A 13,072-nucleotide genomic window follows, 5' to 3' on the forward strand; every position below is an offset into this window, starting at 1 on the left:
CATTCAAAAACCGAGCTATAGGAAGTCATTACTAAGAAGAGAAATGTCCGCTCTAGAGTAAAAGATATGTCAACGCCAAACAATCTTAACCAGTCCTACCATCTCCAACCGCCTCCCTATGCAACTCTTTCTTTCGTTTCTTTTTTGATCAAAAATAGAAACAAATAAGACAAAAGGTCAGGAATAAAAAGCAAAAAATAAAAATTTAAAGGAACTATAATCGCTTATTATCGCTTATAAATATCTATCAGGCTAGCGGCACGAAATCCCATGAAATCCCCAACTTGCATGGTCACTGGCAAGAAATCCTCAGCATGATTCTCAAAGGGGTTTTCAGGAACATCACTCATTTTTTTCCGGCGCGTCAATGCCTCATGACCCTCCTTGCAGAAGTCACAGGCAAAATCACATGTTGACGATATAGAAGTGTCAATATGGACCTGCGTCTGTTGCCCAATTCGTGAGTCGACTTGCAGATCGCGCTCGCCGAAAAATTCGCGAATCACTTCATGTCTGCACCGCGAGGTTGTTTCGCAGTATTTAACGACCCTTTTAAAGCTTTCGAGGAGGGCTTCCTGATTGCGCATTTTGGCAGCGATGCTTGACTCCGTGTGCCTACGTTTTTTACTTGCCGGATTGTCCCCCTGCAGAGCCGCATCGAAATGCCAATCTTGATCGCGTGTCATACGATCCAATACGCGGTCGCGTTCCTGGGGACTGTAATATATGAGAGACACGGCTGCCCGACCGTCACGCCCTGCCCGGCCAGATTCTTGGACAAATCCTTCAAAACTGCGGGGTGGCGTCCAATGTATAACGAAACGTACGTGAGGGTTATCGATTCCCATTCCAAAGGCGTTGGTGGCGACAACAATGTAAAATGCGGGTGGTTTGGTCTTCTCTTCTGACTTCTCCGTGACTGATGTGGATATCTTACTTGGCGAGCTCCATAGTGATTGAATTTTGGATCGCTCAGAAGCTGAGAGCCCCGCATGATAGGCGACTGCTTTAATATTGAGTGGTGACGCTGATAGGCTGTTAGCAAGTTCGCTGCAGATGGCCCTTAGGGGAACATATATAATTCCTGTGATGGGCGGCAGGAGAGGTGTAACGGCGGATATACTCTCGCCAGCGCAATTCTCATTTTCGGGAGGTGATAGCCGCGCAATACGACGGCTATGAATTGAGCTCAGCCAGCAGAGAAGATCATTCAGTTGATCCGTGTCAGGGACTGTAGGGTCCATCGAGCAATCTGGAAGGTAGCGGACTTCATAATGGATATTAGGCCGTGCTGATCCTGTACTAAATTTCTTTAGAGTCATGGGGTCTAATCCTAGCAAGGATATGATATCTGATCGAACACGTGCCGTAGCAGTCGCTGTAAGGGCAGTGATCGGAACAAATGGCCTGCGTAGTTCTCTCCTGAACCACGATAGCTCCTTATAAGCTGGGCGGAAGTCATGTCCCCATTCACTGACACAATGCGCCTCATCAATTGCGATCCGAGCAAGCTCGCCTTGTAGGTGAACTGTTTGAAGGTGCCGACGGAAGGAATCGGTCTGGCAGAATTCCGGGGTTACGTATAGAAGTCGTGTAATGGGATGCCCTGAAAGAAGATCTTTCACAATTTCCCGCCGTTTGGTAAGAGAAGTTGTAGAATTTATCGTTGCAACAGGTATGCCGTTAGCTTCCAGGGCAGAAACCTGATCCACCTAATACGGAAATAATGTTAGTTACAAGGAGTGTTGTGAGTATGATTCACATCAAACCTACCATCAACGCGAGAAGTGGCGAAACAACAACCGTGACTACCATCAACAACTTGATTAGCAATATGTTTATGTTAACTTAAACATAATAGAAGTGCTGATGGTGCTCACCCCCATGGCCAACAATGGCAGGTAACTGAAAACATAAGCTCTTCCCGAAGGATGTAGCAGCTTGAAGGAACACATCATGGCCCTCGATGGCAGCCTCAATGACTTCCCGCTGCAGAGGCCTGCATGGTAAACGGCAGTCAGTCCCTTAAAGCATTCAAAGCCCAAAGTTCTCGCAATTCGTAGTTAATAAAAGCACCCACCGAAATGCCTTTTTCCCAAACACGCGCCGTAACGTGAAGTCAATGTCTACGGGTTGTCCTTTATTTCGCTGCAGAGGCATCTCCGCTGCAATTCAAGGTAATATCATGTTTTTTGCCCTTCATGGATTTTCATATAGAGGTTATAGCTCTGATACTACTATTTTATATGCTCCACCAATTCCAATTCCTATCAACAAGTTCACGCGTGACAACGCGATGTCACGTGATTGTTATATTTCCCCCTTGAAATATGAGGTGGACGGATCGATGTCTATAAATACGGTACTTTCACGTGTAAATGGGCAGTAACAATGTAGGCCAATCCAAAGCTCAACTTAGGGTAATGAAAATTATTGCACGGTATGGTAGACAAGCAAGATACAAGCTTACCAGTTGGTATACCAATCGCTGAGCGTAGACCAGAATCCCATGTAGAAAAAGAAGTAGTATCTATAATATGTACAGTACATTAAAGTAAGTGGCGGGCACACACTATTTAGGCGCTTTAAAGCTTCCAGGAACGAGCTGTCCAAGAACTGCTTTAACAGCAAGGATATCTGCTTTCTTCTGTGACTCGGGCTTCCAGAGGCGCTCTATTCGTTCCCAGACATCCATCACAGCTTCGGGCCCACCGCAAGCAGCGTGCGCTCTTAGACAGGAAACAATCAATTTTCGGCCCAAGTAGACAGAATTTTCATACCGCCAGTCATCATCGGCTTCGTCTTCCTCAAAGGGATTAGGAGGTCCATCCCCGGTCAAAGCAGTCCATGAAGAAGCTTGGTCTACTCCTCTTTCGCTCGCGTACAGCGTTGGTTTCGACGTTTCATCGTCGGCTTCTTCAGCACTCTCTGGTCCGCGAGAAGATGCTTCTGCTTTATTGGCTAATGGGCTCTCCCAAACAAACTTTTCCCTTCGACATTTGGTACTTCGTTTGGAACTAAGCTCAGCCTTCGAATGGTACAGAGCTCGAAGGAAGTGTTTCCATACGCCTTTAAGGCGTTTGTATGTCCACTGGGTGTCTTTTTTTCCGCCATGGGCAGCGAAGCCGTGAAATAAAAATATGTAGATCATCCCTTGCGGGGGGATAGCGAATGTGACTTTCATGTCCTCAAGAAGGGCCATGACACGTGGTAAATCACCTGTGACGTTTGCGTGGTGCCATAGAAATATATGGAAGGTCTTACCATCTGGAGTCAATGGCATCGCTCTCTGTAATGCACGGTGGTGTTCTGGAAGCTTATCTCTGAGAAAGGTCGTCATCCCGAGAACGCGGCCGAGTCTCTTAGTTGCCTTTCTATAGGCAGCGTAATTGTCGGAGGGAGAGGGATACACAGTCGAATGTAGGAGTTCGGGGTGCTGTGACTTTAGGGAAAGGTACATGTCCTTCATACGCTCATACATTTTCTCTGCAACATGTTGCTCGCCACACCGTAGGAGCGAGACCATGACGCAGTTTAGAACCACGGTATCAACTACTTCGCCAAGTTGAATGAATTCATGATAAGCTTTCCGAACCCCTTCAGCATCTCCTCGTAGCCCATGGGAAAATATATGAGCCACCCTTCCAAATCGAGAGAGCTCTAATCCACGAGCTTTCATTTCTTCAATAATTTTATCAGCAACTTTCCACTGTCTCGCCTTAATAGCGACGTCATACAATATATTGAATGCTATGCTGGAACTCGGGACTGAGCCTTCATGCTCCATCCGCCTCCACATTCCAAGCGATGATCTCAGATCGGGCTTCTTGACCGAAGTATAGGACTTCCCCGCCAGATGAATCGCTGCAGTCCATAATGAAGGTGATATATAAAATGATGCTTCGGCCATATCATCTATCAATTTCAGATATCGTTCGGCATGGATACGTAGACGGCGGGGTGGGCTTGCGAAGCGATGCAACAGAAGCCTTCTGCTCCGAGCAGAGAGATATAATACACCAGGTGACGGGAGGTCTTTATATGCTCTAAAGATTTGTTGATTGGAGCTGCGTTCGTCATTCAATAGATCCACTAGCCGCTGAACCCCATGGATTTCGGTTGCATCGGGAAGATAACGTTCTGGCTGTTTTTTCTGAGGCAAACATATTTCCCTTGCCGGATTTGATAACACAACCTGAAGGGATTTTAGGCCTTCCTTCTTGCCCAATGTCTCAAGGTACAACCTGAAAAGGTGTTTGGTATCGTCAAGTTTCGAAGCAGCTGCTCTTCTGAATGCGGCGTGGTCAATTGTAAAGTCTGTGGGTAGCGTGGAATGATGCGATTTCTGATCACTGGCTATGGAAGATCCTTTTGTTGCTTCTTGCGAAATAATCGAATCCCTTTCATGCGGATCGGATGTTTGCAGGCTGATGCTGCTTCTGTTAGTACCCTGCTCTTGCGACTGTATATCCTGGGACATTGGCATCGCTGCGTGAGACGAGTGCCTCGACATTCCTGCAAGCCGTCTTTTCCGCGGCGAGTGTCTTCTGCATAGTCCGGCTAACACAAGCGAATTGGTAAATAAGTCGCTAATCGGAGTACGGGTTGTAAAGTATGATTGGAGTCGCATCGTTAGTGGGATGAATGGTGGTGGAAATCGGGCTGCGCGTATTCGGCTGGATGCAAACGGAGGGGGTGAAGAAGAACCTGCTTAAGAGACGGCACAAAAACCTGCCGTCCTTTCCAAGCTATTAGAGAATGACATGAGAGACCTGACATCGTGCCATCCCTGGTCAAGTGGGCATATCTTTAACTTCTTGATGCCAGGGACAAGGTGCTAGCAGCAGTCGTCACGGAGTCCCAAACCGTTGCAGAGCAGCAATAAGTAATAAGGGTGCTTGTATAGGAATGCAATTAAGCCCGCAGCAGAAACCGCCAGAACTGATGAGATGTCCCCGATTTGTTTGACGTTGTCGCCGTTGATGGTTTGGAAATTTTCTGGGGATGATTAGTAGCTCATGATTGGCGGAATCGGTGAAAAACGCCAAGCCCCGAACATTTTGAATTTCTTCTCGCGCTGGAGCATTTTGAATGTCGTCCGGAGAATCCCACAAGTCGCAGTCTACAGTTCTTGTTAGTTATTTCTGATATTTCTAAGTGTTTTTTCGGTTGAATATCTCTATCTCTTGGGTCCTCATTGTCTAACAACGCACCGTGTAATTGTCTTCCTGAGCAGTGATCCTAGCTCTCGCGGCACAAGTAGTGAGGAAAAAGGGATCTCTGCGAGGGTTCCTCTCAGGAACCAAACCGTTCAGCTTACACAATGGGACGATATAACTTAACTGCACTTCGCGTGAGGCGGACAGCCCTAGCGACTACACAATGTGGGAAGCCAGGGACGCGACAACCTTGGCTGGACGTTCTGGCAGACATTCCTCCAGCGTCGATTCTTGTTCGCAATCAAGCTCCGTCACACCCTGTCGTCAAGCAACGAATGAGAACTGTTCCGGGGAAGTCAAAACCACAGCTTGAAATCAAATCGTCTGCTAGCCGGAAGCAGACGTCAAAAAAACCGAGCCGCATTTTCCAACCGAAGGAAATACGATACGAGGAGGACCAGCTACGAAAGGAATTTTTCCGTGACCATCCATGGGAGCTTGCCCGACCACGAGTGGTTCTTGAGAATGACGGAAATGATCACCGAAGATACAATTGGCAGAATATCCAACAACCGGGAAAAAAACTTGATGGAGAAAGGTTGGATATTCCTTTTGAGATAATTGTTACATCTTGGCCCAACCTGAGATTCCGAGATATTTACAAACTGGACAGACAAGATGGCTAACTTGGTAATGTTTCTCTTCTGCTTTCATACAGTGTTGTACAACGGCAACTATATCTCCTCAACAATGTCCCGGATATGTCTAAAGGCGCTGCATATGAAATTGCCCGACGTGAATTCTACCAGCTACGTCTACAGGAAGATGTTGAGCGAAGAGTTGCACAGGAGGAGGCCCTGGCAACAGGTGCGTATTTCGGGCCAGATATGCATACTGTTGGGATGGAGCTGGAGAATCAAGAATATGAGAAATGGAAGGTATGGGCTGAGAGCGAAAACCAAGCCATGGAACAGCGTCTGGCGGCTTTCACTGGTTCTACTGGCCCTACGGAAGAGAGCGGTGAATCCGAAGACGAAATCCCTTTGATAGAGGAGGAGGACGTGATAGGGGCCTCTGAGGAATCTGAAGCTGAAGCGCCATCAGGGCCTCCAATCTAGTGCCATTGCGAGATATTCTTAGTTCGAGGCTATCGTGGGAGGTATGCATTGTATAGGATACAACAAACCTATCATATATTATATTTTCCAATTGTATTTTTAGCTTGAGTTGGACCACGATTTACCACGCCGTACTGCGGAGATAGAGAGCCTCTTGGTAAACACTACTAGTAGCATTGACCTCTATTCCCACACTATGGTAAATAATTTCCGACAATTGATTCTTTGATATTACCGCCGTGCATACAAAAATGCCATCCCCTTGTCTGTCCGCCCGCCCTGCCAAGACTGTAACGTCTTTGCGCCAAGACCGTCCACTCAGGGCCAGCCAGATCCCGTGACCTGGGCTATCTAACCGCGATGAGAACTTGAACTGGCATCAGACGAGTACACCAAGACGGCAGCAATAATTCTCAAGGGACAGCGAATCTAGCAATTGCAATTCAATATCAGCTATTTCAGCAACGGTTTTGTGGAGGTTGTTTGGACAAGCACATAATTACTGGTTGCACGAAGCCCATTTGTCACTCCAAACCCTTGACTGTTTCAGATTGGCGCACTTCTTCGACTGTCCTATCCATTGGCGACACACCTCCTCTCAAGGCTGCTTGTCTGGCACCAACGCCCGGCATTTCTGCTTCTTCGCTGGCCGCTTTGCTTTCTCAGCAAGAGGAATTAGCCTAGCAGAAATTCTTGACTCTGCCCAAGTCCTATCTTCCACTTCTTCCATCCGCGAAACTGATGTCAACGTCGCCTTAATCAATCGTGGCCGGAGCTGCGAATATAAGGTCCCTATTATGTCGCTTCTAAGAAGTTGCTCCTAACTCATGAAGGAGTTGGCGGCAGCCAGAACCCTTAACACAATTTCGCCCACCCTTCCTGTCCTTCGCCACTGCTTTCGTGCTCTGGGTCACAATGCTCGGCATTATGTCCCGCACTGAGGACAATACTCGGCCGTTTCGGCCATATCGTAGTGACGCACACGAAGACACCAAAGAGTTGACCTATCCGCCAACATTCCCCGCTCCGCTTGACCAATCCATCCGTGGAGACGTTAACCCTCACTCCCACAGAAAGATACTCAGCCAGGAAGAGACGCTTGAGCTCGCAAAGCGGGCTGTGGAAAATGGTTTGCAGGAAACGAAGCGATCATTGGCAGGAAGCGAGGCGGTCGATGATGTAGTCAGACCAAAGCTGACTATTGACTTGGGCCATTCTAATATCGGGTCTATTCCGGAATCTATGGTGGATGTTATCAAAGACGAAGTCGCGAGGTAGACTATTACTTCCGTTTTCCTTGGTCATTACGCATTGTATATGTCTAACTATAGACTGACCTTTACTAGGCTATCCCTGTCCAATAACCATATTGACCATATCCCTGGCCGATTTTCAGAATGCACCCACCTGCGGTATCTCAATATCCGGGCGAACAATTTCACCCAATTCCCCAAAGAGGTATGTCCATAAATCTAAGACATTTTGGCTGTTCAGAAGCTCATGCCCAGTAGGTATTCGGTTTAACATTTCTCGAAATCTTGGATCTTAGCCGGAATAAAATTACCAAAATTCCGGAAGAAATCCGGAAGCTTACGTCATTACGAGTCCTGTCTATCATGCAGAACCTCCTGGATGATTTACCGACAGAATTGGCGGATATGACCAAACTGCAGGTTTTGAAGGTTTCAGGCAACTCGCTAAAGTACCCTCTCAAACGAGTTCTTGAACTGAAAGAAACGGACGTTTCAGCATCTGAGATGACAGACAATGAGAAAGAAACTGCAATCACGGCGGAACTAAAATTATTCTTGAAAACTAGACAGCCTGTAACATATGTTGAATTTGATGCTGGAAGCGAGAGCAGGTATGTCACCCTTTTTTTTTTGCGGAATGTACGAGTTTAATTTAATTTCTGATATCGTAAAAAGCGAAACGTTGGTCGACACTCCGAAACCTTTAAAGCGTGGGAACCGATTCCCCGTAATCCCAAGAACGAATGGGTCCGAATCGGCCCACTCATCCAGATCTCCTTCGTTGTCACGGCCACCCCCAATCCCGACTCGCTCTCACCATCGAATGGCGTCCGGGCAGAATGGTGTTTTACAACTCGGCGTAAACTCACGCACAGGACTTGCAACATATTCGGGAACCAGCGAGCGAAATCGAAGTAATAGTGAAGGTGTGATCACAGGGCCAGGTGCATCTCGAAGTAGACGTATGGGATTAATCACTTGGAAAAACACAGATCTCGGAACGCTGGACGAGGGGCGACCATATCGTAACAGCCACGTGCGTGGTTTGAGCCACGGATCTATCTTGCGATCTAAACATGGTGGAATGTCAGGAGGGGGTAGCAGCTCGTCTAGCCCCGGTAGCCCGAGAGAACGGAGAAAGTTGAAGGACGCCTTCATTCGCCGAATGTCAAGCCTTCCAGAACACCGAATCAAAGTGGCAGGACAGGAACCTATCATCGATGCTGCAAAAGGAGTGCTATATGCCCTTTACCAACTCCACCCCCATGTTTCCTTGTTAATAAATGTGCTCAAGGGCGAGGACGCAAGGAGAAATAGCCTTGAGATTGTATTTTACAACGCAGAAACTCATCTGGAGCGGTTGAATGATGCGTTAGAAAGTGCAGGCCGGGTCGACCTCCAAGATGCTGATGGGGTAATGAGAGTGTGCGAAGTCGTAAAACGCGAGTGCGAAACTTGTATCATGGCATACATACATGTTGCCACGCAACTTCGACTCGCTGTTGGCAGGGCAGTTTCCTTTGGAGATCCCAAGTTCCTCCGGTCGTTATTGCTCATGATATTTGGGAGCCTGACTGAACTTCGAAATGCTTGTTCTCACTTAGGTATTAACTTGCATTCTGAACAGCAAAGCTCTTCCGGGAAAAAGAGTCAAGCCTCCACTTCGATGGCAAAGAAAGGGCAACCCGTTATTACAGGCGAGTCGGCCGTAACGCCTACCGCGGAGAAAACTCCACCAACAAGGCGATTACGCAGTGATACTACGATTGTGCATCCTATAGCCGTTCCCAATTCAAACAATGTGATTTACCAGCAGCCAAATTCAAACAGCACGCCTGTTCAATTCAACGCTCCCTACACACTGCCGTCAGTGCCGATGTCACCCCAGAACTATGGCTGCCGAAGCCGATCGAGCAGCAGATCCAATACCCGATTAACTTCGGGTTCGCCGTCATTAGCCAACACCCCGCGGTCCGGCGAAACGTTCGGCACAACCAATACCTTAGCTTCTAGTCGTACCAACATATATGCGGCTTTAGATGAAGTTGAGGTGGAGCGAATATTTGAGAAGATATTCTTCCAGCTCACATCTGCCTATACAGCGGCGCTACATGCCCTACCCTATGCTGCTCGGCAATTTACCCAGTACCTTGAATTAGCTGAAGAGACAAGAGCACCAGAAGAACTACGAATCCTTTGCCATAGGCTGATTCTTCGGTGTCGTGTCTGTCAAGATGTATCAGAATCACTACGTCACCGCCTCTCAAACATGACATTAAAAGAGCCTGGCTATGGGACTAGGAACCAGCGCGAGTTTTGGCAACTTTGCAAAACTTTCATTCAGGTATTCGTCGAACTAGTGACAGACATGCGGGAGGCAAGGAATTTCAACCTCATCAATCCTGAAGTCGTCATTGTACTTCGCCCTGTGCAGAAGGCAAGCAGAGAAGCCGGTCGGCTGATTGATGCGTCTCCTTGGTCTTACCTCGCTGAATTGAACACTTCCAACCCGACGACATTTTATCCACCTCAGACCCAAGCCCAGCATTTCCCACACTACACCAATTCTTCAACATCGACGATGTTGAGTACGGCCTCGACGCTGACCAATGGATCATCATCACAGTTCGTACCTCTTCCTGCAACACCATTAAGCGCTGCACTTGGTCCAGCAGCTCAAGCAACAGTACCATCAACACCTGCGAGCGCGTATAGTGACCGATTCTTCGCGGGCGATGTGTTCCAAAGAGCAGACTCTGTCCTCAACACTGCCAACCCGGCACCCATGTTTGCGCGTCGATGATGCCATCATGCAACTTCCTTCTCAGTATCCCCATCCACAAACTTATCGCTGTACAACTGTGCAACCGTATTCCCTTTGTCATATTATAATGTTGACATGCAAGCCATCTCTCATTCTACGAATATCCCGAGCATCTATGTTCCCGTTGTTTTACTACTGTTATTTTTATACTTTGCCAAAGTTAGTAAAATCTCAAAAACAATCTATTGGTGTTCAATTTGGTGGAGAAATATAGCCAGCTATTAGGCACCTCAGGTCCGTTTTTTCATCTATATTTTTATGCTGTTTCCACCCATACCTTATATATATTTGCTATTTGCTACCACTTTTTGCGGGAAATTGCATTGCGTCGGAGAAGGTTTTCATATTTCAGTTGTTTTTTTTAAAAAACTTTTTGCTGAGCGATATATACATCTTTCAAAAAGACCTACGGGGAACATCGGTGAACTGAGGAGACAAAATTTTGGCTAATATCCCCTAGTTTTCTTATTGATTTCTTTTTGTCTACTTAGAATCCTTTTTTTTACGAGATATCTTCAATAGGAAGGAAAACATTTGCCTAATCCCCTATTATCAATACTGGACAATAAAGCAAAACTAGTTACTTCTAACTCACAAGTGGGTTTCCACCAAGTCCTTGGTACAATTGAGAAGTTGACACAGGGAAGAAAGCGAGAATTTGATCAACAAATAATTCAAGTATCTCACTCACTTCCCCCTAGGATGACTTCCTTCACGTACCAAAACATCTCCTCTGGCTGATCAAATGGTACAACATGCCCCGCATCATTAAAGAGATGATAAGTCAGCCCGCGCTCTGCAGTCCATATGCCCCCAGTGGAGATGTTCGTCCCATCATTTCCAGGCTGAGCTGTGGATCCAGCTCTACTGCCACCCTTGCGAACACCAAAAGACGCCGTCGGCCGTTGCTGGAAACCCTGACGCCTGTTCCAGGTCATGTTCTGTAGTACAAGTTCGACGGCTATGTGGTTGATGAGCATGTCTAACTTGCCATGGTAGATATGCGTAGAGATATTGTGCGTCGATATCAAGTCCGGTATGATGAAATATGCTGGTGGTGTTGGGTGGTTAGCTGGACCCAAAAGAGCTTGCATAATCTCGCTATTGCATCCTTGAAACGGGTACGGTTTGTTACGCTTCTTGCTCGATTTGCCGGTATCAGACTGCGGAGTATGCAGCGAGGTTTGGACGTCTACCCGATTTAAATAGGCAGTCAGCGCGCCCAGAGGGCTGACAGTGCCGCAATCGTATTTGATGTTGTATAGGTTAAAGCAATCGTGAGTTAAATTGGAGCGCGTCTCAAAGTAGTCAGCCGCAGTAGAGAAGGTCGCACAAGGCCCGTGGCAAGTGGAATTCAGAATTGATTCCATCACGGAAGTATACTCGGGTGGGTGTTACATTCAGCCATTGGGCCGGCATCGCTATCCGATGGCGTCCTGCAAAGTTCGTCACGTCTAAAGTTCAGGTTTTCTGGGTTTCCCGGAACACTTATCGGGCCAGGTGGTGGGTACTCGTTTGGTTCGTTCAAAACGGTATCAAATTCGCAAATATGGTCAGCCGAAGAAAAGGCATGTATGACGTCCCGAAGGATATCAAGGATGGGTGCATTCGTTTCCAGGTACGCTCCCACCGCGACATCAGCCATAACAGCGTTGTTCCCGAGTATCCCATTCCCCACAGAGATCGACTTCAGATTAATCGGAAGTGAATCACGATGTTTTACGATCTCAGAGGCAAAATAGGGGACGAAAATACCCGCATATGACTCTCCCACTAGGTGGGTTTTCTTCTCCAGCAGATGAGGAAATTCGCGGTAAAACTCTCCTAACCAGGCATAAAGGTCCGACGTGTCTTGTTCATTTTTAGAGATGGGTTTCGAGCTGTTCAATGTGGAAAATCCAGTGCCGACCGGCTGATCGATATACAAAACACTCCCAAACTTTGTCCACGAATAAGGGTTTGCAGTCGGCATCGAAGCGTTTCCAACAAACGTGAGAGGCCCGCTCTCTGAGAGAGCGCCGATGACCGAGCTGCAACCAGGCCCGCCCTTAAAAAAACTGATTTATCACATTGTCAATGCCTTTCAAGCCAACTTAAAATCCACCGCAGTAGCTTTCGTAGGGCGAGAGGCTTACCGATGAAGTTACCATCATTTTCACGGTTTTCAGCTTCAAAAAGCCAAAAGAACAGAGCATTCCCTTCCTCCGCTCCTGGTATCGGAATTAAGCCAGCATGGCTAGGAGGGAGAGTGGGATTCCCTGGAGGTGGCCCAACCCTGAATCGAGATGCGTCGGTCTTGGTATGGCGGTAGGATCTAATGGGGGACAAATTTGGAACCGTCCAGGTAAATGATAGGAATAGACGTAGATCCGACCAATTCATCGCGCTTGGTCTTCAAAAAAGCGGGAAAAACCTGAAGCTAATATGGATAAATACTAGAAAATTGAACGGCAAAGAATCATGGATTCGAATTCTTAAGACCAGTTTGCGCTTGACGGATGAAATGGAGGCGTTGAAAGCGAAACGGGTGGAGTTTTGGTCAATAAAATCTCTCACATGTTGAAATAACCACTTCAAAAAACCACTCCGGCTTCAATGATGTTCACCCCATCAATAACGCGGTTAAGTGACTGGGGATATAAATACAAAAGCAAGGTAACAGAGATGTCATGCATCAGAACACTTTGTCGCCGTTTATGGGTCTCAATAAGCCAGTCA

General features: G+C 47.1%; 5 protein-coding genes across 5 annotated transcripts; 2 read left to right on the plus strand and 3 right to left on the minus strand.

The window, feature by feature from the left end:
• Nucleotides 1–13: 13 nt before the first annotated feature.
• HCBG_02353 (DNA helicase) lies at nt 14–2,204 on the minus strand (the record flags this gene model as incomplete). Its single annotated transcript, XM_045429402.1, has 4 exons — nt 14–1,712; nt 1,774–1,808; nt 1,881–1,999; nt 2,081–2,204. The coding sequence occupies 4 exons, from the start codon at nt 2,158–2,160 to the stop codon at nt 228–230; spliced, it is 1,719 nt and encodes a 572-aa protein (XP_045289297.1).
• Nucleotides 2,205–2,572: 368 nt separating this feature from the next.
• HCBG_02354 (pentatricopeptide repeat protein) lies at nt 2,573–4,944 on the minus strand (the record flags this gene model as incomplete). The annotated part of the gene is made up of 1 exon (XM_045429403.1): nt 2,573–4,944. One exon carries the CDS (start codon nt 4,628–4,630, stop codon nt 2,573–2,575), a length of 2,058 nt encoding a protein of 685 aa, XP_045289298.1.
• A 379-nt stretch (nt 4,945–5,323) lies between these two features.
• On the plus strand, nt 5,324–6,277 carry HCBG_02355 (37S ribosomal protein Rsm25; the record flags this gene model as incomplete). The annotated part of the gene is made up of 2 exons (XM_045429404.1): nt 5,324–5,757; nt 5,878–6,277. 2 exons carry the CDS (start codon nt 5,324–5,326, stop codon nt 6,275–6,277), a joined length of 834 nt encoding a protein of 277 aa, XP_045289299.1.
• Nucleotides 6,278–7,192: 915 nt separating this feature from the next.
• Nucleotides 7,193–10,333, plus strand: HCBG_02356 (uncharacterized protein; the record flags this gene model as incomplete). The annotated part of the gene is made up of 4 exons (XM_045429405.1): nt 7,193–7,551; nt 7,624–7,735; nt 7,789–8,141; nt 8,206–10,333. 4 exons carry the CDS (start codon nt 7,193–7,195, stop codon nt 10,331–10,333), a joined length of 2,952 nt encoding a protein of 983 aa, XP_045289300.1.
• A 536-nt stretch (nt 10,334–10,869) lies between these two features.
• Nucleotides 10,870–12,736, minus strand: HCBG_02357 (carboxypeptidase; the record flags this gene model as incomplete). The annotated part of the gene is made up of 4 exons (XM_045429406.1): nt 10,870–10,912; nt 11,075–11,546; nt 11,753–12,411; nt 12,459–12,736. 4 exons carry the CDS (start codon nt 12,734–12,736, stop codon nt 10,870–10,872), a joined length of 1,452 nt encoding a protein of 483 aa, XP_045289301.1.
• Nucleotides 12,737–13,072: the final 336 nt, after the last annotated feature.

This window comes from Histoplasma capsulatum (assembly GCF_000150115.1).
Source record: "Histoplasma capsulatum G186AR genomic scaffold supercont2.3, whole genome shotgun sequence".
NCBI classification, from domain to species: Eukaryota; Fungi; Ascomycota; class Eurotiomycetes; order Onygenales; family Ajellomycetaceae; genus Histoplasma; species Histoplasma capsulatum.